Below are 24,805 nucleotides of genomic sequence, written 5' to 3'. Positions count from 1 at the left end.
CTAAACCAGGTTTAACACAGGTCTAACTCAGGGTTAACCAGCTCTAAAATCAGCACTAAACCAGGACTTAAAACAGAACTAGAACCAGAACTAGAACTAAAACCAGGACTAAATGAGGTCTAAAGCAGGTCTACCCCAGGACTAAACCAGGATTAAACCTTTAGAAAACCAAGAGAAGTCCCCAAACAGGCCATGAATAAACCAACAGAGTCTGAATTATTTAGAAATGAAGAGTCACAGATTAAATTACTTAAGATTTTATTCAATGGAAAAAAGACCTTGAGGAAAATACAGTAATTCCCACAGAACACACAGAGGGGCCAGAGGGGCCGGAGCTGTTTCCTGTTCGCAAAAATAAACGTTTAAATGATAAAGGTACAAAAAAAAACAAAAAAAAAATCAAATAAAATAAAGAGTACAAAACAGGAGCCCGAAATTAAACCATAAATATTCAAATTTTGGTGCACAAAACTGTAAACAACAAAGTGTGGAGATATACAAAAGAACGGCGGCCATTTCCTCAGACAGTCGTAAAAATCTAAAAACGAAGCGTTGTGTTTTTTTTGTTTTTTTTACGGAGTTTAAAAATATGCCTTTTGGTAACACTGTCCAGTAGATTTGGCCTTCAAAATAAGAGCAGTAGGAAGTTAGGTAGGTTTAAGTCGGTAGGTACACCTTCACAATAAAAGGTTACAATTGATGGCAGCGAAAACAGAGAAGGCACGGACCTCGAAAAAAAACAAAGGAAATTATTATTATTATTATTATTGGAGGAGTTTCAAAACAAAAGCTCCAAAAAACAGGTCCATTCGAGTCCATTCATTAGTGTATGAATAGCACCGGTGTTTTATTGTGAAAGGGCGTCGCTGTACGGTTACACGGAGCCACGCCCCCTTCTTCTTCTTCTTTTTATTTTTATGATGCGTTTATCATTTCAAACCATGATTTCTATGATTTCAAAGGTGATTTTTCAAGCCATGATCGACTGCATGCACGATTCGCCCTCAAAACCATGCTACGTATACGGCTGTGCGCTACAAATTTCACAGTAAAATTCCACTTTTTTTTTTTTCCGTTTTCGTCAATCAATAACATCGTCCAAAACATGATAAATACGATTACTGTTTTAAAATATGTTGGGTTAAGGTTGTGTGCAGCATTCAAAACAGTGCATTGGAAAAAAATTCGAAGTTGGTTTCAGTATTTTTGAGGCAAAGAGGTGCGATTCAAAAGGAGATTTAAACGTGTGACTGCGTGGTTCCCTGTCGTGATCGCGGGTTCGCTCAGGAAAAAAAGGTCCCTAACACCTCGACTCCGAAAGGCAGGAAGTGGCTTGAGATTTTGACAGAAAGCGCGTAGCAGAATAGTGTTAGATCGTCCGGGCGGCGTCCCGACGGCTTCGCCATCGGATTCTGCGGAGAAATTGGGATCTGGAGCGTCGCTTTCGTATTTACACGGCGGGTTTTTGGAAAGTTCAGGTTCAGCAGCTTTTACACGGATTAAAAACACGTGAGGACGTCTCAGGACACGTCCCGTCTCACTCAAGAGTCACGTTCTAATGCTCCAAATCCCTCGTCACAAACAGAGCCGGGCTTGTGTGATCAGATTTTCACGGAGTTTCGACGGTTGGTAAAAAAAATAAAACTGTGAAAAGAGCGAAACTGGAACTAACCGTCCGTTCTTAATTTACTATGTGGGTCAATGTTAATCTGAGAGACTCTGACGCTGCATTTTTTTCTTCTCATGTTCGTTTTCAAGCTCAGTTTTCTGTATTTTAACTAAATAAATGAAGATATATTCCCGTCTTTACAGTTTGTGGGGATCACATTGGTCAAAAATAGGAACAAAAGGGAGATTTCTTGTATAAATTCACTTGTTTTCTTGACAAATGACTGTTTATTTTTGATAAATCTGCTGGGACAGGGGACGTCTGCTCACTCTAGTTTTGTTTCATTCACATGTTGGAGTAATGATTTATTATTATTATATTATTTGTCTACATCTTCAAAGCTCAGAAGGCTCTGTTCCACGTTGTGATGTCATGAAGTTTTCAAGTGGACAGTTTGAGAGAAGAGCTCAGCCTAAATCTGCAGGTTTGTGTGTTAAGGCCGCGACACACTACGGGATTTTTCGGTTTTAAATGTGAGACAAAAAAATGCAAACCACAAACACGAGGAGAATCTGATGAGACTTCAAATCTCCGCTCGCGAAGACTTCGAAATCTCCGCTCGCAGACACTGAAAATCTCCGACCCCAAAGACCGAAAATCTTCGATCACAAAGACTTAAAATCTCCAATTGTGAAGACTTAGAATTTCCACTCACAAAGACTTCAAATCTCCGATCGTGAAGAATAATGTGAATGAAACGCAGCAGTTTAAATTTACCACTTTAAAGCCGTGAGGAATAAATTTAAATCATTATTTTTCGCTGTTTCCCGAGTTTGTATTTCGCGTCTCTGTGTCCGTCACTCATTTTGTTGTACGTTTTATCGTCTGTTTCCGTCGCGTCGCTGATGTTCGTTTTTTACGATCTGACACTGAATCGAGGACACAAAATCAGGTTGTCAGAAATCACAGCCAAAATCTGGTAAATTCTCTTTTCAACATTTACAATTGAAACAAAACACACGTCCAGCTCAGTTTGTGACGAGGAAACGACGTTAGAATCGATCAGAAAACGTCGTAATATTTGACATTTTAAAGAAACGTGCAGATATTTGAGATGATTTGCGAGATCCTGGAACTGCTCCGTCTAAAAGTGTAACCCAGTCGTTCTTTCTCCAAACAGAATCTGGAGGTGAAGTCGTGACGTCGGCCGAACTCAGTGTTAGTATTTTAAACAAGCAAATTCTACCTGATTCAGACCTGGACTAAACAGGAAGCAGTGAGCCGAGCGCCGTCCTTTCAAAGTAAAAGTCCCGCTGCGTCTTCCCGCGCCGGCTCACCGCTCTTCACAAAGACACACTTTTATTATGACACAAAGAGGAGCGGCCACCGGGGGGCGCCGTCCTCCGCTCGGCCGTCCCGGTCCTGGTCCCAGTCCTGGTCCCAGTCCTGGTCCCAGTCCTGGTCCCAGTCCTGGTCCCGGTCCGGGGTTTTAAGTCCCGGTGGTGGAGTCCTGGTCGGGTTCTGGGATGTTACCAGCTCATGAGGGACGTGCGGCCCAGTGTCATGAAGTAAACCTGACTGGCCCCGCCCTGACGCACCGACGCAAAGAACACCTGGAACAAAAGGAACAACGGGAATGAGAGAAGGAACAAAAGGAACAAAAGGAACAGCAGAACAGGAATGAGAAAAGGAACAAAAGGAACAACGGCACAATGGGAATGAGAAAAGGAACAAAAGGAACAACGGCACAACGGGAATGAGAAAAGGAACAAAAGGAACGACACAGCGGAACAACAGAGCAGGAATGAGAGAAGGAACGAAAGGAACAAAAGGAACAGCAGAACAGGAATGAGAAAAGGAACAAAAGGAACAACACAACAGAACGGAACAACGGGAATGAGAAAAGGAACAGAAGGAACAACAGAATGGGAATAAAACAGAACAAAAGAAACAACAGAACGGGAATGAGAAAAGGAACAAAAGGAACGAAAGGAACACCAGAATGGAAATAAGACAAAACAAAAGGAAAACAAGAACGTAAATAAGGTAGAATGAAAGGAACATGAGAACAGGAATGAGACGGAAGGAAAGGAACACCAGAACGTGAATGAAAAAAGAACAAAAGGAACAAAAGGAACACCAGAACAGAGATAAGACAGAACCAACCGAACACCAGAACGGGAATGAGATGGAACGAAAGGAAAACGAGAACAGGAACGAGAAAAGGAACGAAAGGAGCACGAGAATGAGACAGAACGAAAGGAACATCAGAACGGGAATGAGACGGAACAAAAGGAAAACAACAGAAATCAAACAGAACGAAAGGAAAACAAGAACGGGAATGAGATGGAACGAAAAGGAAACAAGAACGAGAACAAGACAGAACGAAAGGAAAACAAGGCATAAAGCAAGAGTAAAACCGAGACTAAAGCAGGTTTACAACAGGTCTAAACAAGGACTAAACTGGAACTAAACCAGGGTAAAAAAATAAAAGAACCTAAACCCGTTGTAAACTCGTTGTAAACCTGTTGTAAACTCGTTGTAAACCCGTTGTAAACCCGTTGTAAACTCGTTGTAAACCCGTTGTAAACCCGTTGTAAACTCGTTGTAAACCCGTTGTAAACCCTTGTGTAAACCCGTTGTAAAACCCGTTGTAAACCCGTTGTGTAAACCCGTTGTAAACCCGTTGTAAACTCATTGTAAACCCGTTGTAAACCCGTTGTAAACCCATTGTAAACTCGTAAACCCGTTATAAACTCGTTGTAAACCCATTGTAAACTCGTAAACCGTAAACCCGTTGTAAACCCATTGTAAACTCGTAAACCCGTTGTAAACTCGTTGTAAACCCGTTGTAAACTCATTGTAAACCCGTTGTAAACCCGTTCTAGACCCGTTGTAAACCCGTTGTAAACTCGTAAACCCGTTGTAAACCCGTTCTAGACCCGTTGTAAACCCGTTGTAAACTCTTTGTAAACCCTTTGTAAACCCGTTGTAAACCCTTTGTAAACCCGTTGTAAACCCGTTGTAAACCCGTTGTAAACTCGTTGTAAACTCGTTGTAAACCCGTTGTAAACCCGTTGTAAACCCATTGTAAACTCGTAAACCCGTTATAAACTCGTTGTAAACCCATTGTAAACTCGTAAACCCGTTGTAAACCCATTGTAAACTCGTAAACCCGTTGTAAACTCGTTGTAAACCCGTTGTAAACTCATTGTAAACTCGTAAACCCATTGTAAACTCGTAAACTCGTTGTAAACCCGTTCTAGACCCGTTGTAAACCCGTTCTAGACCCGTTGTAAACCCGTTGTAAACTCGTTGTAAACCTGTTGTAAACTCGTTGTAAACCTGTTGTAAACTCGTGGTAAACCCGATGTAAACCCATTGTAAACTCGTGAACCCGTTGTAAACCCGTTGTAAACCTGTTGTAAACTCGTTGTAACCTGTTGTAAACGCGTTGTAAACTCGTTGTAACCTGTTGTAAACCCGTTGTAAACCCGTTGTAAAAACCCGTTGTAAACTCGTTGTAAACCCGTTGTAAACCCGTTGTAAACCGTTGTAAACGTTGTAAACCCGTTGTAAACGTTGTAAACCGTTGTAAACCCGTTGTAAACCCGTTGTAAACTCGTTGTAAACCCGTTGTAAACTCGTTGTAAACCCGTTGTAAACTCGTTGTAAACCTGTTGTAAACGCGTTGTAAACTCGTTGTAAACCCGTTGTAAACCCGTTGTAAACCCGTTGTAAACTCGTTGTAAACCCGTTGTAAACCCGTTGTAAACTCGTTGTAAACTCGTTGTAAACCGTTGTAAACCCGTTGTAAACCCGTTGTAAACTCGTAAACCCGTTGTAAACCCGTTGTAACCCGTTGTAAACCCGTTGTAAACTCTTTGTAAACCCTTTGTAAACCCGTTGTAAACCCTTTGTTAAACCCGTTGTAAACCCGTTGTAAACCCGTTGTAAACTCGTTGTAAACCGTTGTAAACCCTTGTAAACCCGTGTAAACCCATTGTAAACTCGTAAACCCGTATAAACTCGTTGTAAACCGTAAACGTAAACCCGTTGTAAACCCATTGTAAACTCGTAAACCCGTTGTAAACTCGTTGTAAACCCGTTGTAAACTCGTTGTAAACTCGTAAACCCATTGTAAACTCGTAAACCCGTTGTAAACTCGTTGTAAACCCGTTCTAGACCCGTTGTAAACCCGTTGTAAACTCGTTGTAAACCTGTTGTAAACTCGTTGTAAACCTGTTGTAAACTCGTGGTAAACCCGATGTAAACCCATTGTAAACTCGTGAACCCGTTGTAAACCCGTTGTAAACCTGTTGTAAACTCGTTGTAAACCTGTTGTAAACGCGTTGTAAACTCGTTGTAAACCTGTTGTAAACCCGTTGTAAACCCGTTGTAAACCCGTTGTAAACTCGTTGTAAACCCGTTGTAAACCCGTTGTAAACTCGTTGTAAACCCGTTGTAAACCCGTTGTAAACCCGTTGTAAACTCGTTGTAAACCCGTTGTAAACTCGTTGTAAACCCGTTGTAAACTCGTTGTAAACCTGTTGTAAACGTTGTAAACGTTGTAAACTCGTTGTAAACCCGTTGTAAACCCGTTGTAAACCCGTTGTAAACTCGTTGTAAACCCGTTGTAAAACCCGTTGTAAACTCGTTGTAAACTCGTTGTGTAAACCCGTTGTAAACCCGTTGTAAACCCGTTGTAAACTCGTTGTAAACTCGTTGTAAACCCGTTGTAAACCCGTTGTAAACTCGTTGTAAACCTGTTGTAAACCCGTTGTAAACCCGTTGTAAACCCGTTGTAAACCCGTTGTAAACCCGTTGTAAACCCGTTCTAGACCCGTTGTGGTGGTGTTGTTCTGACCTTGTCGTTCCGCTCGCAGAGGAACTTGAGTCTCTGGGCTCTTTTGTGCATAAAGACTCCGTCCAAATGTCCCGTCTCCACAGAGCGAATCTCGATGGCCTTTTCCCCCCAACCCATGATCTGGTTCGACCTAATGTAGGCTGAAGATACAACAACACACACACACACACACACACACACACACACACACACACACACACACACACACACACACACACACACACACACACACACACACACAAACACAAGAACACAAACACACACACACACACAAGAACACACACAGGGGTTAGCAGGTGTGTAGTAGTAGCAGTATTATTCACAGTAGTATTTTATACTGACAGAAGTGGGCATCTCTCCCCACTGCAGTAGTAGTAGTAGTAGTAGTATTTGTAGTAGTAGTAGTAGTACTCGTACCGACAGAGGTGGGCATCTCTCCCCACTGCAGTAGTAGTAGTATTTGTAGTAGTAGTAGTAGTAGTAGTAGTATTCGTACCGACAGAGGTGGGCATCTCTCCCCACTGCAGTAGTAGTAGTATTTGTAGTAGTAGTAGTAGTAGTAGTAGTAGTATTCGTACCGACAGAGGTGGGCATCTCTCCCCACTGCAGTAGTAGTAGTAGTAGTAGTATTTGTAGTAGTAGTAGTAGTAGTATTCGTACCGACAGAGGTGGGCATCTCTCCCCACTGCAGTAGTAGTATTTGTAGTAGTATTTGTAGTAGTAGTAGTAGTAGTATTCGTACCGACAGAGGTGGGCATCTCTCCCCACTGCAGTAGTAGTAGTAGTATTTGTAGTAGTAGTAGTAGTAGTAGTCGTACCGACAGAGGTGGGCATCTCTCCCCACTGCAGTAGTAGTAGTAGTAGTAGTATTTGTAGTAGTAGTAGTAGTAGTACTCGTACCGACAGAGGTGGGCATCTCTCCCCACTGCAGTAGTAGTAGTAGTATTTGTAGTAGTAGTAGTAGTATTTGTAGTAGTAGTAGTAGTAGTCGTACCGACAGAGGTGGGCATCTCTCCCCACTGCAGTAGTAGTAGTAGTAGTAGTATTTGTAGTAGTAGTAGTAGTAGTAGTCGTACCGACAGAGGTGGGCATCTCTCCCCACTGCAGTAGTAGTAGTAGTAGTAGTATTTGTAGTAGTAGTAGTAGTAGTAGTAGTAGTCGTACCGACAGAGGTGGGCATCTCTCCCCACTGCAGTAGTAGTAGTATAGTAGTATTTGTAGTAGTAGTAGTAGTAGTAGTATTCGTACCGACAGAGGTGGGCATCTCTCCCCACTGCAGGACGACGTCTTTGGTGATGCGTCCGTACGTGTTGACGTAAACGCCTTCGTCCTCGTAACAGACGAGCAGCTCGATGCCGTCGGTGTTCGGGAGGATGATGATGGCGTGACACTGGATACTCGTCTGGATCTGCGCCACAAAAAACATCAGATGCCCTCCCGCACTCTCACTCCCCTCCCCGTGCGTCAGGTGCCCTCCCCGTGCGTCAGGTGCCCTCCCCGTGCGTCAGGTGCCCTCCCCGTGCGTCAGGTGCCCTCCCCGTGCGTCAGGTGCCCTCCCCGCGCGTCAGGTGCCCTCCCCGCGCGTCAGGTGCCCTCCCCGTGCGTCAGGTGCCCTCCCGCGCGTCAGGTGCCCTCCCCGCGCGTCAGGTGCCCTCCCCGTGCGTCAGGTGCCCTCCCCGTGCGTCAGGTGCCCTCCCCGCGCGTCAGGTGCCCTCCCCGTGTGTTAGTTTTTGTTGTATTTCTCAGTCCAGTTTTCTCACTCTTTTCCACTGACAACATTTCCAAATTCTTCCATGACTTTTTCAGGAGCTAAAGTGAATTTTCCATGACTTTCCAGCACCTACGTGTGTAGAACTGATCAGACTTTTAGGGTTAAATCTAAAACATCAACTCTTTCCTCTCACCTTCTGGTTTGGGATTATAGTTTTGAACATTTTAAATCCTGTCGGTGCTTTTACTGTCGTCACAAATCATCACAACAGACTCATGAGAACTGAAATTCTAGGACTTGGAGTGGATTTCCATGACTGTGAAAACCCCATCAGTAATTAGATTTTATTTGTTTTTATTTTGAATTTTACATCTTGAAAAGGAGCGTGAAGAAGAAAAAAACGTATATTAACTCGCCCGTGTTCATGACAGTTTCAAAAATAAAAAAGATGTGTTTGTTTCTGAATATTCATGACGAAACTTTACAAATATTTACATACAGCAAAATAAACGACTACTGTGCTGATTAAATATTATTTTAACCCAATTTTCCTTTTTTTGTATTGTATTATAGTCGTAGGTTTTACATTTAACCTTTAAGATTGTATCAAAATAAGCAAAATGAAAATGAAGAACATAAGGATTGTTTTTCCAGTTTATTATCGTACAAACTAATAATTATGTTAATGTTTAAGTTTATAGTTTATGATCATACAAAAGGAGGATGTGTTTGTGTTTGGTCATTTGTGGGTGAGTTCTCGTGCAGGACTCACGTGTGTGGGCAGGTAGATGTCGTACACGGCGCCCGAGTCGACGTCGACGGCGTGAAACCCCGACACCGACCCGTAGATGACCTTTAACCTCTGACCCTCCTCCACAGTCAGGTCGACCAGGAGCGGCTTATGCACCAGGTCCCCGAAAGACTGAGCAGAAAAACACAAACACACACACACACACACACACACACACACACACACACACACACACACACACACACACACACAGACACACACACACACACACACACACACACACACACACACACACACACACACACACACAGGTCAGAACAGAAGAGGAGACAAGTGCAGACAGGAGCAGACAGGTGCAGACAGGTGCAGACAGGAGCAGGAGCAGACAGGTGCAGACAGGAGCAGACAGGTGCAGACAGGAGCAGACAGGTGCAGACAGGAGCAGACAGGAGCAGACAGGTGCAGACAGGAGCAGACAGGAGCAGACAGGTGCAGACAGGTGCAGACAGGAGCAGACAGGAGCAGACAGGAGCAGACAGGAGCAGACAGGAGCAGACAGGTGCAGACAGGTGCAGACAGGAGCAGACAGGTGCAGACAGGAGCAGAAGAGGAGACAGGAGCAGATAGGAGCAGACAGGTGCAGACAGGAGCAGACAGGTGCAGACAGGAGCAGACAGGAGCAGACAGACAGGAGACAGGAGCAGACAGGTGCAGACAGGAGCAGACAGACAGGAGCAGACAGGAGCAGACAGGAGCAGACAGGTGCAGACAGGAGCAGACAGGAGCAGACAGGAGCAGACAGGAGCAGACAGGTGCAGACAGGAGCAGACAGGTGCAGACAGGTGCAGACAGGTGCAGACAGGTGCAGACAGGAGCAGACAGGAGCAGACAGGTGCAGACAGGTGCAGACAGGTGCAGACAGGAGCAGGAGCAGACAGGTGCAGACAGGTGCAGACAGGCGCTCACCTTAAAAGCCATAAACTTGTGGTAGGGTTTCGGGGCCCAGGCGTAAACCTCCACTGAATTCTTCAGAGCCAAAACTAAAAACTTGATCCTCTCGTATTTTACTGGAAACAAATAAAAACAAACATGAAGAGAAAAGAGAAAAAGTGAAAGAACAGAGCAAAGAACCTGGAGAAGTGAAAGAATCATGAAGAAACATGTAAATACCAAACCTTACCCAAGAAAGAAACTAACATAAAGGTGCACTGTGGTCTCCATGGAGATAGAAAAGGTTTAATGCCAAACTGTGGAACATTTCAAACAAAGCAAGAATATCTCCATGGAGAAAAGCGTCTGACGGACCCTCCACTAGAAATGTTACACAGTGCAGCTTTAAACTAAATCTGAGATTGTAAAAACAGTTTGTAGATCTGATTTGCTCCAAAACTAAATAAGATGCACATTTCCACTCAGTTCATTTTTGTATCTAATATGTAAAAAATAAATAAATAAATAAATGTTGTAAACAGGTGAAATTTTTGAACATTTTTACACAAAAATTCCTCATTAAAATAAGAAAACTTTATAATATGGAAAAGATGAAATACACTTTTAAAAATGACATTTATGTGAGTGAACTACAAGAGTTTAAATGTGTGTCCAGTCCTGGTTTAGTCCTGGTTTGGACCAAATCCTGGTTTAGTCTTGGTTTGTTTAGTCTTGGTTTAGTCCTCTTTTAGTCCTGGTTTAGTCCTGGTTTAGTCCTAGTCCTTGGTTTAGTCCTTGGTTTAGTCCTGGTTTAGTCCTGGTTTAGTCCTGGTTTAGTCCCGGTTTAGTCCCGGTTTAGTCCCCGGTCTCTCTCGGGGAGACGTACCGACTTTGTAGTGCACACATCCCTCCAGGTCGCCCACGTTGACCCAGCCCTGCTTCTTCTCCACCTCCGGGTCGTTGTGGAGGATTTTGTTCCGGAGCCACGACAGGTAATAAACCCGGAGCTTGTTCTTCTTTCCTGAGACCAGAGGATGAGAAACAGTCAGGTCACACAGTCGGGTCTTTTCTCCTTTTGAAAATCCCGTGTTATTTTTATTATTTTAGTTTTGGTATTTTTACCTGAAATCGTGACTAAAACGTTGAGTCCCTCCAGAACGTCCATCTGCTGAATCCTCCTGCGGTTGATCAGAGGATAAACTTTGCCCTGTCCACTCCGGTCCAACAGCATGAGCCCCGACTCTGTGCCCACGAGCAAGTTCACTCCTGAACACAAAACACGACACGACACGAGTGTGTTTAAGAGTCTGGACCTGATGCACTTCTGTCACATCAGTTTGGCTGCGACTCAGAGCTCTGTCCTCTGTGCTGTTGGGTTCGTTTTCACATTTGTTTCGTGTCAGTTTTTTGTTCATGTTGGTTTCTTGGTTTTGTGTTCATTTTGTGTTCCTGTTGTATTCGTGTTGCGTTCTGTCTGTGTTCATTTTGTGTTCACGTTTGTGTTCCGGTTCACGTTTGGTTTTCTGTTCATTTTGCATTCGTGTTGCATTTGTTTCGTGTTTGTTTTTGTGTTTGTTTTATGTCCATGTTGCGTTAATTTCGTGTTTGTGTTGTGTTCATTTTGTGTTCATTTTGTGTTCGTTTTGAGTTTGTTTTTGCTTTCAGTTTTGTGTTTCGTGTTCGTTTTGTGTTTGTTTTGTTCCGCGTTGCCTTTGTGTTGCGTTTGTTTTACATTAGTGTTTTTTTGTTTTTGTTTTGTGTTCATTTTGTTCTTCATTTTGTGTTTGGTTTAGTTAGTTTTGCATTTGTTTTGTGTTCTGTGTTGTGTGTTTGTTTTTGTGTTCGTTTCGTCTTTGTTTCGTGTTTGTTTTGTGTTCATTTTGTGTTGGTGTTGCTCTCGTTTTGTGTTAGTTTTGTGTTCATGTTGCTTTCTTGGTTTTGTGTTCCGTGTTGCGTTTGTGTTGTGTTCATTTTGCTTTCGTGTTGTATTCGTGTTGCGTTCTTTTTGGTGTGTGTTTGTGTTTGTTTTGTGTTCGTGTAGCATTCGTTTTTGTTTTGTGTTGGTTTTGTGTTTTGCATTCGTTTGCCGTGTTGCGTTCATGTTGTGTTCACTTTTGTGTTCATTTACTGTTCGTTTTGTGTTTGTTTTTGCGTTGGTGTCGTTCTCTGGTTCCGGTGTGTGAAGTGCGTTGCCAAAGGGCACAGGGGCGGCGGCGGCGGGACTCACCCCACAGCGCGGCGCACAGGATCTCGGAGTTGAACCTCTTCTTGTACTTCCTGATCTCCGGAGTGTCGCTCGGAGGACGAGTGTTCACCGGGTTCACGTTCACCACGGAACCTTTACGAGACGGATCCGAACGGAGCTGCTCCACGAGACGCCCGTCTGAACCAAACACCGCTGAACGAGGGAGGAGGAGGAGAGAGGAGGAGGAGAGGAGGAGGAGAGAGGAGGAGAAGGGAGGAGAGGAGAGGAGAGGAGGAGGAGGAGAGAAAGAAGGGACAGAGTGAGAGAGAAAAGAGAGAGGAGAGAAACAAGGGGGAGAGAGGGGAGAAAAGAGAGGAGGAGAGAAGGAGAAGAGAGCAGGAAAATAAAGAGAAGGATGAAGGAGAGAGGAGGGGGGGAGGAGGAAAAGGAAGGAGGAGAGGGACAGAGCGAGAGAGGAGAGAGAAGATAAGAGAGGATGAGGGAAAGGGGAGAGAAAAGAGGAGAGAGGAAGGAGAGAAGGAGGAGAGATGGGAGGGGAGAGGGGGATGAAGAGAAGGAGAGGGGAAGAAAATGAAGGAGAGAGGAGGGGAGAGAGGTGGAAAAAGGAAGGAGGAAAGGGACAGAGTGAGAGAGAAGGAGAGGAGAGAGAGAGAAAAGGGGAGGAGAGAGAAGAGGAGAAAGAGAAGAAAAGGAATAGTAAGAAGAAGATAGGAGGAGAGACAGGAGGAGGGAAAGGGAAGAGAAAAGAGGAGGAGAGAGGAAAGAAAAGAGAGGAGGATAGAAGTGAAGAGAGGAGAGAGGGGAATGAAAAGGAGGAGGAAAATGAAGAGTAGGATGAAGGAGAGGAGGGGAGAGGAGGAAAGGGACAGAGCGAGAGAAGGAAAGAAACAAAGAGGAGAGGAGTGAAAAGAGGAGAGAGAAAAGAGGAGGAGAAAGTAGAAAAGACGAGGAGGGAAAGGGAAGAGAAAAAAGGAGGAGAGAGGAGGAGATGGGAAGGAGAGAAAAAAGGACAAGAGGAGAGAAAAGAGGAAGGGAGAAAAGAGGGGAAGAGAGAGAAGAGAGAAAGAGCATTAATGCCTCAAACTAGTCCAGGAGTCAGCAGCTTTTCCACAAAATCAGACCCAGGGACACACAGGGACACACAGGGACACACTGGGACACACGGTGGGACACGGTGGACACTGGGGACACGGTGGGACACGGTGGGACACTGGTGGGACACGGTGGGACACTGGGAGACACTGGGAGACACTGGTGGGACACTGGGACACACGGTGGGACACACGGTGGGACACTGGTGGGACACGGTGGGACACGGTGGGACACACGGTGGGACACACGGTGGGACACGGTGGGACACTGGGACACGGGGGGACACGGTGGGACACTGGAGACACTGGGGACACTGGTGGGACACTGGGACACGGTGGGACACTGGGACACTGGGACACTGGACGGGAGAGACACGGGAACACTGGTGGGACACGGTGGGACACTGGGACGGTGGGACACGGTGGGACACTGGTGGGACACGGTGGGACACGGTGGGACACGGTGGGACACACGGTGGGACACACGGTGGGACACGGTGGGACACTGGGACACGGTGGGACACGGGGACACGGTGGGACACACGGTGGGACACTGGGACACACGGTGGACACACGGTGGGACACGGTGGGGACACGGTGGGACACGGTGGGACACTGGGACACGGTGGGACACACACGGTGGGACACGGTGGGACACGGTGGGACACGGTGGGGACACGGTGGGACACGGTGGGACACGGTGGGACACGGTGGGACACTGGGACACGGTGGGACACGGTGGGACACGGTGGGACACGGTGGGACACTGGGACACGGTGGGACACGGTGGGACACTGGGACACGGTGGGACACGGTGGGACACGGTGGGACACGGTGGGACACACGGTGGGACACGGTGGGACACGGTGGGACACGGTGGGACACGGTGGGACACACGGTGGGACACTGGGACACGGTGGGACACACGGTGGGACACGGTGGGACACGGTGGGACACGGTGGGACACACGGTGGGACACGGTGGGACACGGTGGGACACGGTGGACACGGTGGGACACACGGTGGGACACGGTGGGACACTGGGACACGGTGGGACACACGGTGGACACGGGTGGGACACGGTGGGACACTGGGACACACGGTGGACACACGGTGGGACACACGGTGGGACACGGTGGGACACACGGTGGGACACGGTGGGACACGGTGGGACACGGTGGGACACACGGTGGGACACGGTGGGACACGGTGGGACACGGTGGGACACGGTGGGACACGGTGGGACACGGGGACACGGTGGGACACGGTGGGACACGGTGGGACACGGTGGGACACACGGTGGGACACTGGGACACGGTGGGACACGGTGGGACACGGTGGACACGGTGGGACACGGTGGGACACGGTGGGACACACACGGTGGGACACGGTGGGACACGGTGGGACACGGTGGGACACGGTGGGACACACGGTGGGACACGGTGGGACACGGTGGGACACGGTGGGACACACGGTGGGAGGGCATCTGAGTGAGTCTCTGCTCTTCTTACCCATGTTGTTGAGGGAGCTGGCGCTGGACGGGGAGATCTGCAGGAGCCTGGGGTCGATGAACGGAGTGAAAGACGAGGACGACTTGTGTTTGGACATGGAGCTGTTCTCAGACTGAGACTGAAAATCAAAAAAACAACTTCAGAAATAAAAAACAGAAACATTTGAATTTAAAAAAGAGTTAAAGGAGCGAGAGAAAAGGAGGAGCAGGTTGGTCCCACACACACCGACACCGAGACCACGAGAAGGTTAGAGCAGAAATCTAATCTCACAAAAGGTTTTGATTAGAAAATGTAAAACCCAGAGTCTCTGCACCATCGACCTGAGGAGACGAGACGTTTATGAACCACGACGGAGAATCGAGTCGTGTTTATGAATCAAATCAATCAACGTTTGGAAAGACACGGATCAGGACGTCCTGTGGATCTGAGCGACGGGAACTCGGACAAAATCTGGGAAAACTGAGAAAATGTCACAGTTTTCTTCATCTACGCGTCACTGTTCTTTCTTTTTTCCTTTTAGAAATCGCCTACTTAGACCAAGTTTAGACCTAGAATAGTCCTGGTTTAAACTTGGTTTAGTCCTGGTTTAGTTCTAATTTGATCCTGGTTGGAATCTGGTTTTCTTCTTGTCTGACAAAATCTGAGGAAACTGAGTAAATGTCCTGTTTTTTTCTTCATCTATGTTCATGTGATTGTTTTCTTTCTTTTCTGCCTTTTAATCTTCTGTGTTTTATAATTTGTTTAACTGTTTAAATCTTCACTGGTTTAACTTTAGGTTCAGTGAGTTTTTTCAGACCCTCAGATAAACTCAGAGACACAGAGACAAATTAAACCTCCTCAGATTAAACCTCCTCAGGTTAAACCTCCTCAGATTAAACCTCCTCAGGTTAAACCTCCTCAGATTAAACCTCCTCAGATTAAACCTCCTCAGATTAAACCTCCTCAGATTAAACCTCCTCAGGTTAAACCTCCTCAGGTTAAACTGTGCAGAGACTCTCAGATCCACACCTGGATTAGACAGAAACAGAACAGTTTAAAGCTGCAGCTTCACCTCAAAAACACAAACGTCACCAGGTTTAAAAACACAAACGTCACCAGGTTTAAAAACACAAACGTCACCAGGTTTAGATCTGAAACGTTAGAAGCAAAAATCAAACTGTGACGATTAGAAATGTTAAAAAACAGACGAGAGGCTGAAGTCGATTAAGAACAAACACCGACGAAGAGGAGTTAGACGAGTTAGATCTGTGCAGCGGCGCCTTTGAAGACGGGTTAGTGCAGCTCATGCAGCGAGCCGCTCCACCACCAGAGGGAGCCACAGGGAGGAGCCACAGGGAGGAGCCACAGGGAGGAGCCAGAAGGAGCCACACAGGGAGGAAGAGGAGGAGGAGGAAGAGGCGACGTACCTCCATGAGCAGCCTGTCGAGGGGGGAGAGCTGGGAGAGGGAGGGGGAGAGGACAGACGGGTGTGACGGGTGCGACAGGTGCGACAGGTGCGGGAGGGCGGGGCCGGGGGCGGGGGAGGCGTGGCTCTGTTGGATCAGGTCCGGCAGGTGCAGGAGCGGAGCCGGAGGAGGAGGAGCCGGACCGGACGGAGGAGCCGACGCCGGAGAACGACTCAGACTCTGAGGAGAGGAGCCAGGGACACGTTTAGACCGGGTCCAGACCGGGTCCAGACCGGGTCCAGACCGGGTTCAGACCGGGTTCAGACCGGGTTCAGACCGGATTCAGACCGGATTCAGTTTAGACCAGGTACAGACCTGGACTGGTCTCTGATTCAGTCCTTTGGTCCCTGGTCTAGTCTGGTCCCTGGTCTGGTCCCTGGTCTGGTCCCTGGTCTGGTCCCTGGTCTGGTCCCTGGTCTGGTCCCTGGTCTGGTCCCTGGTCTCGTCTCTGGTCTCGTCTCTGGTTTAATTCCTCATTTAGTCCTGTTTCAGTCCTGGGTTAGTCCTGGTCTAGTCCTGGTTAGTCCTGGTCTAGTCCTGGTTTAGTCCTGGTCTAGTCCTGGTCTAGTCCTGGTTCTAGTCCTGGTTAGTCCTGGTTCAGTCCTGGTTCAGTCCTGGTTCAGTCCTGGTTTAGTCCTGGTTTAGTCCTGGTTTAGTCCTGGTCTAGTCCTGGTCTAGTCCTGGTCTAGTCCTGGTTCAGTCCTGGTTTAGTCCTGGTTTAGTCCTGGTTTCCTGGTTCAGTCCTGGTTTAGTCCTGGTTTAGTCCTGGTTCAGTCCTGGTTTAGTCCTGGTTTAGTCCTGGTTTAGTCCTGGTTCAGTCCTGGTTTAGTCCTGGTCTAGACCTGGTCTAGTCCTGGTTCAGTCCTGGTTTAGTCCTGGTTCAGTCCTGGTTTAGTCCCTGGTCTAGACCTGGTCTAGTCCTGGTTCAGTCCTGGTTTAGTCCCTGGTTCAGTCCTGGTTCAGTCCTGGTTCAGTCCTGGTTCAGTTCCAGTCGAGGTTCAGGTGTGATGAGGAGGTGACAGACGCTGTGGAGCTGAAAAATCTCATCATGAAACATAAAATAAATATTAAATAAATATTTCAAATTTAAACATTTACATATTTACATTTTTTAAAAACATTTTCGACACAAACAGGAAGTGGCTCTGTGGAGGTCAAAGGTCAAAGGAAACCTGCGTCTCTGAAATATTGATCTGAATATTTGTACATTTTGTAAATCCAGAAGAATTTTAGATATTTGTGCGTTTACTCTGAGAAATAGAACCTGGTCTAGTCCCGGTTCAGTTTTATTGTAGAATTTTCTCAACTTTTCACATCAATTTTCAAATTTGTTTTCAGAAAATGAGACTAAAATAAACTGGATTTCAGTCACTTCAGAGACACAAACTTCCTCTCGTCAAGATAAAAACACAGACTCGGACTTTTCCTGGACTTTTGTCGTGTTAAAGTCCTCGTGTGTTGGTGTTGTTTCTCACCGGGCGAATCACCAAGGTTCCGTCTTTACTCGGGGTCGTGGCTTCGGTCTCGGAGTCTTCGGCCAACATGGTTTTGGCCGAGTCGCTCTCGCCGTTACTGACGCGTCGGTACGAACCGCGGGACAGACTGAGGAACAAACAGAAGAACAAACAGAAGAACAAACAGAAGAACAAACAGAAGAACAAACAACAAACGAGTCAATAAAAACACAAACAACTAAATAAAAACTGACTTAAATTTTCCGTCTCAAACTTTTCTTCTGTCCGGACGTCGTTTCCTCGTCGCTCAGACCCGGAGTTGAGTTTTGTTTCATTCACATGTTTAAAACACAAACCTGAACATTTAAGGCTGTTTAACACCACCTCGTGATGTCATCATGTGGTGATACAGGAAGGAAGTGCTCCACTGTGTTTTTAAACTCCACACACCTTCACTAGAATCAACTGGATCATTTAAGACCTGGAACTGCTGATCTCGACTGAACTAAACCAGGACTAAACCAGGTCTAAACCAGAGACTAAACCAGAGACTAAACCAGGACTAAACCAGGACTAAACCAGAGACTAAACCAGGACTAAACCAGGACTAAACCAGGACTAAACAGAGACTAAACCAGGTCTAAACCAGAGACTAAACCAGGTCTAAACCAGGACTAAACCAGGTTTAAACCAGGACTAAAAACAGAACTAAACTGGGTCTAAACCAGGACTAAACCAAGTCTAAACCAGGTCTAAACCAGGTCTAAACCAGGTCTAAACCAGGTCTAAACCAGGTCTAAACCAGGTCTAAACCAGGACTAAAAACTGAACTAAACCAGGTCTAAACCAGGACTAAACCAGGACTAAACCAGGTCTAAACCAGGTCTAAACCAGGTCTAAACCAGGACTAAAAACAGAACTAAACTGGGTCTAAACCAGGACTAAACCAGGTCTAAACCAGGACTAAACTGTGAATAAGTGAGATCTAAACCAGGTCTAAAACCAGAACTAAACCGGGTCTAAACCAGGAATAAACTGGGACTAAATCTGAATTAAATCGTGAATAAGTGAGATCTAAACCAAGTCTAAAAACAGGACTAAACCAGGTCTAAACCAGTACTTAACTGGGCCTATATCGGGATTAAACCAGGTCTAAACTAATCCTAAAGCAGGACTAAAACTGTGAATAAGTGAGATCTAAACCAGGTCTAAAAACAGGACAAAACCGGGACTAAACCTTGTCTAAACCAGGACTAATCCAGATCTAAACCAGGTCTAAAACAGGGTTAAAAGAGGTCTAAACCGGGACTAAACCAGGACTAAGTGAGATCTAAACCAAGTCTAAAAACAGGTCTAAACCAGGTCTAAACTAAGCCTAAACTTGGGACTTAATTGGGACTAAATTGGGACTAAACCGGGACTAAACCAGGTCTAAAAACAGGACAAAACCGGGACTAAACCAGGACTAATCCAGATCCAAACCGGGTCTAAAACAGGTTTAAAAGTGGTCTACACTGGGACTAAGAGAGATCTAAACCAGGTCTAATAAAGAGTTCTTCAAACAAGTGAATGAAACAAAACTCAACTCCAGTTCTGTGTGTGACCAGGAACATCAGAACATCAGAACTTTAGAAGATGTTTGACGTTGAACCTTTAACATCTCAGATCCAACATGTGTCATTATTTTTACAAAAGTGAAAAGTTAATTTGTGATTTTTACTTCAGTTAAGATAAAAATGTGGATTCTAAAAGTCAAATATCGTCATTGGTCTAAAAAAATCCACGTTGGTTCCATCCCTCGAGAGAACCACATGGAAAATCTGCGTTTCTTTTGCATTTTCATGATTTATTAATCATTAGAGACGTTTATTTAAGCTCAATAATTATGAACAGTCATTAAATCGTAAGAGTAAAGTCTGATATTTTGACTCACCCGATGCGCGAGTCCTCGTTCCCGGACGTGGACTCGTCTCCGGCCTCCTGCTCCACCTCCTCTTCCTCCTCTTCGTCGGTGGTTCCGGACTCTTCGCTGGAGGAGGAGTAGTCCGTGACTTTGTGAGGAGGCCGGTCGTCCACGGCGCGCAGCTCCTTCGCCAACGCCGTCAAGTCCTGAGAAGAAACGAGAAATAAACGTTTAAAATCTGAAAAAACGTCGTACGAAACTTTACCAACGAACAAAAGGATCCATCAAATTAAAATGCAAACGGCAGGTTAGAAAACGAGGGGGTTGTAATGTTCGCCTAAAACAACGTGTTCAAATGTCCCTCCTCTCTTTGCTCTCTGTGCTAAGTCCCTCCCCCTTCAGAGCTCTATCCAACACACTCCTGCAGCTCACCTCAGGTCTGTCCAGCCGCCGTGTTCAGTTTTGTGTCATGTTTTTGTGTTTTTATGGAGAATTGTTCGTAACGTAACCCACATTTAAAACACAGACTTTTATTTTGGCGGGTCCACTTCCAGTTCCACTGCCCCGAATTTTCCAGTTCCTTTAAGTTGATGCAGTTTTCTTCTGTTGGTCTGCGCGGCGACGGCTGAGGCATCTGCCTTTATTTGTTCATTCATTTTTTTATTTCAAAATAAAACTAAAAATAAGAAAACTAAAAAAAAACAAAAAAAACAATTTTCATCTTTATTTGTCTCCAAAACCAAAATGAAAAAACAGATAATGATTTGTTTTTTCAATTTTCGATTTTGTGTTTAAATGAAAAATGGAAAAAAAAGGAAAAAAAAGGATAACAGATTAAACCCGGACTGAACCAGGACTAAATCAGGACTAAACTGTTCTCAGTCCCCGGTCTCAGTCCCCGGTCTCAGTCCCCGGTCTCAGTCCCGGTCTCAGTCCCCGGTCTCAGTCCCCGGTCTCAGTCCGGTCCGGTCAGTCCCCGTTCAGTCCCCGGTCTCAGTCCCCGGTCTCAGTCCCGGACCTGGTTCAGTCCTGGTTCAGTCCGTTATCCGTTTTTTGTTTTTTTTTCATTTTTCATTTAAACACTAAATTGAAAACTGAAAAAAATGAATCGTTATCTGTTTTTTTTTCATTTTGTTTTTGGAGACAAATAAAGAAGAAAATCGTTTTTTTCATTTTATTATTTTTGGTTTTATTTTGAAAAACGAATAAAGGAACGACACCTGGATTCTGTGACCTGGTCTCAAACTAACGACCTGAACTCTGTAAAGCGACGCAGTTTAAACGTCTGCGTTCACGTTCACCAGTCGGGCTTTAGGCTCCGTTTATACGAGGACAGTTTGAAAAAAAAAACACAAAAGTGACGTCGCGTCTTCACTTTTTATTTGTCGTTTAGTTTTAGATTATATTTATTGTTATTTAAGTCTCACTTATTTCCCTCCAACAAAAACAACTTGAACTTTTGTGGGTTTAATTTGCTTCTCACCTTCATAAACATAATAATATAATAAAATAATACATATAATAATAACATTTATTACTGTTGTGTGGTTTTCATTCACACCTCGGCTCCTTTAAAGACTTTAAAGTGCTCTTCTGTTTCTGGTGATATTTTTAGCCGCTGTCGTGTTGTCGAGTCTTAAACCGTTTTGAACAGAGGAAACATTAAACCCGTCATGTGCACTTTAAATGTGATGTTCCCTTCCCCACGATTTAAGAGAAAAACAAAACAAAACACGAGCCGAGGTTTAACAGGCACAAGGACACACGAGATAAGGAGCTAGGAGGCAGGGGAAAGGAGCTAGGAGACAGGGGAAAGGAGCTAGGAGACAGGAGAAAGCAGCTAGGAGACAGGGGAAAGCAGCTAGGAGACAGGGGAAAGCAGCTAGGAGACAAGAAAAGCAGCTAGGAGACAGGGAAAAGGAGCTAGGAGACAAGAAAAGCAGCTAGGAGCAGCTAGGAGACAGGGGAAAGCAGCTACGAGGCAGGAGAAAGGAGCTAGGAGACAGGACAGGAGCTAGGAGGCAGGGAAAGGAGCTAGGAGACAGGAAAAAGAGCTAGGAGACAGGGGAAAGCACTAGGACACAAGAAAAGGAGCTAGGAGACAGGGAAAGGTAGCAGGAGATGTGAAAAGGAACTATTATATAAAACAGTGAAGAAAAGAGCAAGGAAAGGAGGAGACATGTAAAGGAGCTAGGACATAAACAAAGGAGGTAGGAGATAAGGAAACATCAGATAGGAGCTAGGAGACGAGGAAAGGTTAAGGAGACATGATAAACAACAGCGAGCAAAAGAGCAAGGAAACAAGGAGACACGTAAAGAAGCTAGGACACGAACAAAGGAGGTAGGAGACAAGGTTAGGCATAGGAGATAGGAGCCAAGAGACAAGGAAAGGAATATGAGAAAAGGAAATATGTAGGACACAGGAGATAAGGAAGCAGGAGATAGGATCTAGGAGACAAAGAGAGGAAGCAGAACAAGGAGCTATAATATAAAACGGTGAGTTAAAGAGCAAGGGAACAAGGAAATTTAAAGGAGGAGATGAGGTAGGAGATAAGGAGGTAGGAGATAAGGAGGTAGGAGATAAGGAGGTAGGAGACTGGCAGAGGAAGCAGGGAAACGTGAGGCTTCAGGAAACTGCAGCTCAACTCTGAAACTGACAAAACACGGGCTTTAACTCCATGAAAAGTTAAAAAATAAAAAAATAAATAAAAAAATAAAATCCAAATAATCCATAAATTTGTTGTTTTTGACAGAAAAAAAGTGTAAAAAAAAGTGTTGAAAAGTCGGTGAAACGTTTAAGGACGACAAAGATCTCGAGCCACGAGAGAAAATCATCTTGTGTTTATATTTAAATTGGATAAAAAAGGGTAAAAAAAAAACCCGGCGAGCAGAACTAGAACGGAAACAAAAATATGAAATAAAAAAAATAAATAAAGTGAGGCCAAAATTGGAAACTGAATCGTGAAATTTCTATATTAGGAATTATGTTTAAATTTTATGGAATCAATTTTGAGTCATAAATTTCAAAGACGCTTTTAAAACATCGAGCAAAAAATGCAAAATTAGAAAAAAATCTAACAAAAAATATAAATAAATAAGATTGCAAACAGATTATTTGTGTAATTATGTAAAATCTTAGTCTTTGCCTCTTTTATTTTTGTTCCTAGTTTTGTTTGATGCCGTTTTCGTTGGTTCCGATTCTTCTTCTCGTTGGACTTTTTGGTTCCGATTCTTCTTCTCGTTGGACTTTTTGGTTCCGATTCTTCTTCTCGTTGGACTTTTTGGTTCCGATTCTTCTTCTCGTTGGACTTTTTGGTTCCGATTCTTCTTCTCGTTGGACTTTTTGGTTCCGATTCTTCTTCTCGTTGGACTTTTGGGTTTGATTCTTCTTCTCGTTGGACTTTTTGGTTCCGATTCTTCTTCTCGTTGGACTTTTTGGTTCCGATTCTTCTTCTCGTTGGACTTTTTGGTTCCGATTCTTCTTCTCGTTGGACTTTTTTGGTTCGATTCTTCTTCTCGTTGGACTTTTGGGTTCCGATTCTTCTTCTCGTTGGACTTTTTTGGTTCCGATTCTTCTTCTCGTTGGACTTTTGGTTCCGATTCTTTCTCGTTGGACTTTTTGGTTCCGATTCTTCTTCTCGTTGGACTTTTTGGTTCCGATTCTTCTTCTCGTTGGACTTTTTGGTTCCGATTCTTCTTCTCGTTGGACTTTTTGGTTCCGATTCTTCTTCTCGTTGGACTTTTTGGTTCCGATTCTTCTTCTCGTTGGACTTTTTGGTTCCGATTCTTCTTCTCGTTGGACTTTTGGGTTTGATTCTTCTTCTCGTTGGACTTTTTGGTTCCGATTCTTCTACTCGTTGGACTTTTTGGTTCCGATTCTTCTTCTCGGACTTTTTGGTTCCGATTCTTCTTCTCATTGGACTTTTTGGTTCTGATTCTTCTTCACGGAAACACGGAACAAAAATAAAATGCTTCCAAAGAGTCAAAGACAAATAATCTGATCGCAAATGTATTTAATTTAACTTTTTTTTTTTTTTTTTTTTGGTATTCTGATTTATACTTTTTTGCCTAATGTTTTAAAAGCGTCTTGGAACTATTTATCTCAAAACTGATTCCATAAAACCTGATCTCGTCTCTCGTCTCGTTTTGTGGAAATCGTGTCTCGTCTCGTCCGCAGAAACGAGACTTTAAAGTGACACAGAAGCAGGTTTAAACAGAAGAACCAGGACAAAACCTCAGACTCTTTTCCACCAAGACGCTGCTCTGAGCTCAGTCACAAAATAAACGAGAAAATTTACTTTTATTTTTTTGTTTTCACTGGGTCCAGAGGATTTTTTTTGGCTCTGAAAGAAGCTCGAGTCCAGAACCAGGAGCCGTTTGGTGGAAAAGGAGCTGAGAGTTAAAGCAGAGTGGGGGACAGGAGAGGCAGGTGCAGTGACAGGTGCAGGTGCAGAGGCAGGTGCGCAGACAGGTGCAGACTCATGCTCCAGGTGCGTGTGTTTCTTACCACGTCGCCCTGAGTCACCGGGAGAGCACAGGACACAGCAGTTCAACAGTTCAACATGGGCTTTAAATCAGTGGTATTATATTTAAAGCTGCACTGCGGAACTTTTCTGGTTCAGATTTCTTTATTGTTTTTGCCCGGAATGTTCCACAGTCTGGAACTGAATTTATCTGTTCACAGAGAAGAGCAGAAAACACCAACAGGCCAAGTCCAAGTCTAAAACTCACTTTAATTCTGCGGCTTTTAACACCACGTGAGTTGTGTGCTCCTCTATTTTATTTTATTTTCATTTATTTTTTATGTATTTATTTTATTTAAATTTAATTTAGATTTATATAAATTTATTTTTGTATGTATTTATTTTATTTTCATTCAGATGTATATTAATTTATTTTTTATGAATTTATTGTATTTTATTTTCATTTAGATTTATATATTTAATTTTTTATGTATTTATTTTATTTAAATTTAGATTTATTATATTTAATTTCAGTTAAATTTTATTGTATTTTTAAAATTGTTTTTATTTTGCATTTAATTTTATTATTTTTTATTTTATTTTTTATTCATTGTTTTTATCCATTTTATTTTTTTAGTACTGCCTTTATTTATTTTATTATTTTGGTTCATTGATTTTATAATTATTATTATTTTATCTACTGATTCTTTTAGTTCCTTCTTTTTTGGAACATAATTCTTCGGACTTTTTAAAGTGAAGTGTTTCCTGTTGCTGTGTGAAGCACTTTGGAAACTGTCTGGTTTATAAAAGTGCTGTACAAATAAAGTTGGATTGGAAGTGACGGGTCAGATCTGTGTAGAGGCGA

General features: G+C 44.3%; 1 protein-coding gene across 5 annotated transcripts in view; it reads right to left on the bottom strand.

Moving 5' to 3' along the window:
- Positions 1 to 241: 241 nt before the first annotated feature.
- Positions 242 to 24,805, bottom strand: part of LOC110168987 (mitogen-activated protein kinase kinase kinase kinase 4) — a 56,813-nt gene continuing 32,249 nt past the window's right edge. For 3 of the 5 annotated variants that reach the window (XM_055166504.1, XM_055166500.1, XM_055166501.1), the window contains 12 exons: positions 19,508 to 19,683; positions 17,596 to 17,722; positions 16,082 to 16,300; positions 14,676 to 14,793; positions 12,096 to 12,266; positions 10,991 to 11,134; positions 10,755 to 10,889; positions 9,905 to 10,005; positions 8,960 to 9,109; positions 7,725 to 7,884; positions 6,477 to 6,616; positions 242 to 3,222 (listed from right to left, as the gene is read on the bottom strand). In XM_055166504.1, the coding sequence (XP_055022479.1) occupies positions 3,139 to 3,222; positions 6,477 to 6,616; positions 7,725 to 7,884; positions 8,960 to 9,109; positions 9,905 to 10,005; positions 10,755 to 10,889; positions 10,991 to 11,134; positions 12,096 to 12,266; positions 14,676 to 14,793; positions 16,082 to 16,300; positions 17,596 to 17,722; positions 19,508 to 19,683 (1,725 nt within the window). In that variant the 3' untranslated portion in view covers positions 242 to 3,138. The remainder of the gene's footprint in view (positions 3,223 to 6,476; positions 6,617 to 7,724; positions 7,885 to 8,959; positions 9,110 to 9,904; positions 10,006 to 10,754; positions 10,890 to 10,990; positions 11,135 to 12,095; positions 12,267 to 14,675; positions 14,794 to 16,081; positions 16,301 to 17,595; positions 17,723 to 19,507; positions 19,684 to 24,805) is intronic. The other 2 variants (XM_055166502.1, XM_055166503.1) reach the window with 1 other exon arrangement.

This window comes from Boleophthalmus pectinirostris, unplaced genomic scaffold (genome assembly GCF_026225935.1).
Source record: "Boleophthalmus pectinirostris isolate CB_2022bp ecotype Guang Dong unplaced genomic scaffold, ASM2622593v1 HiC_scaffold_11, whole genome shotgun sequence".
Classification (NCBI taxonomy): Eukaryota; Metazoa; Chordata; class Actinopteri; order Gobiiformes; family Gobiidae; genus Boleophthalmus; species Boleophthalmus pectinirostris.
This window is presented reverse-complemented; position numbering and strand designations above follow the sequence as displayed.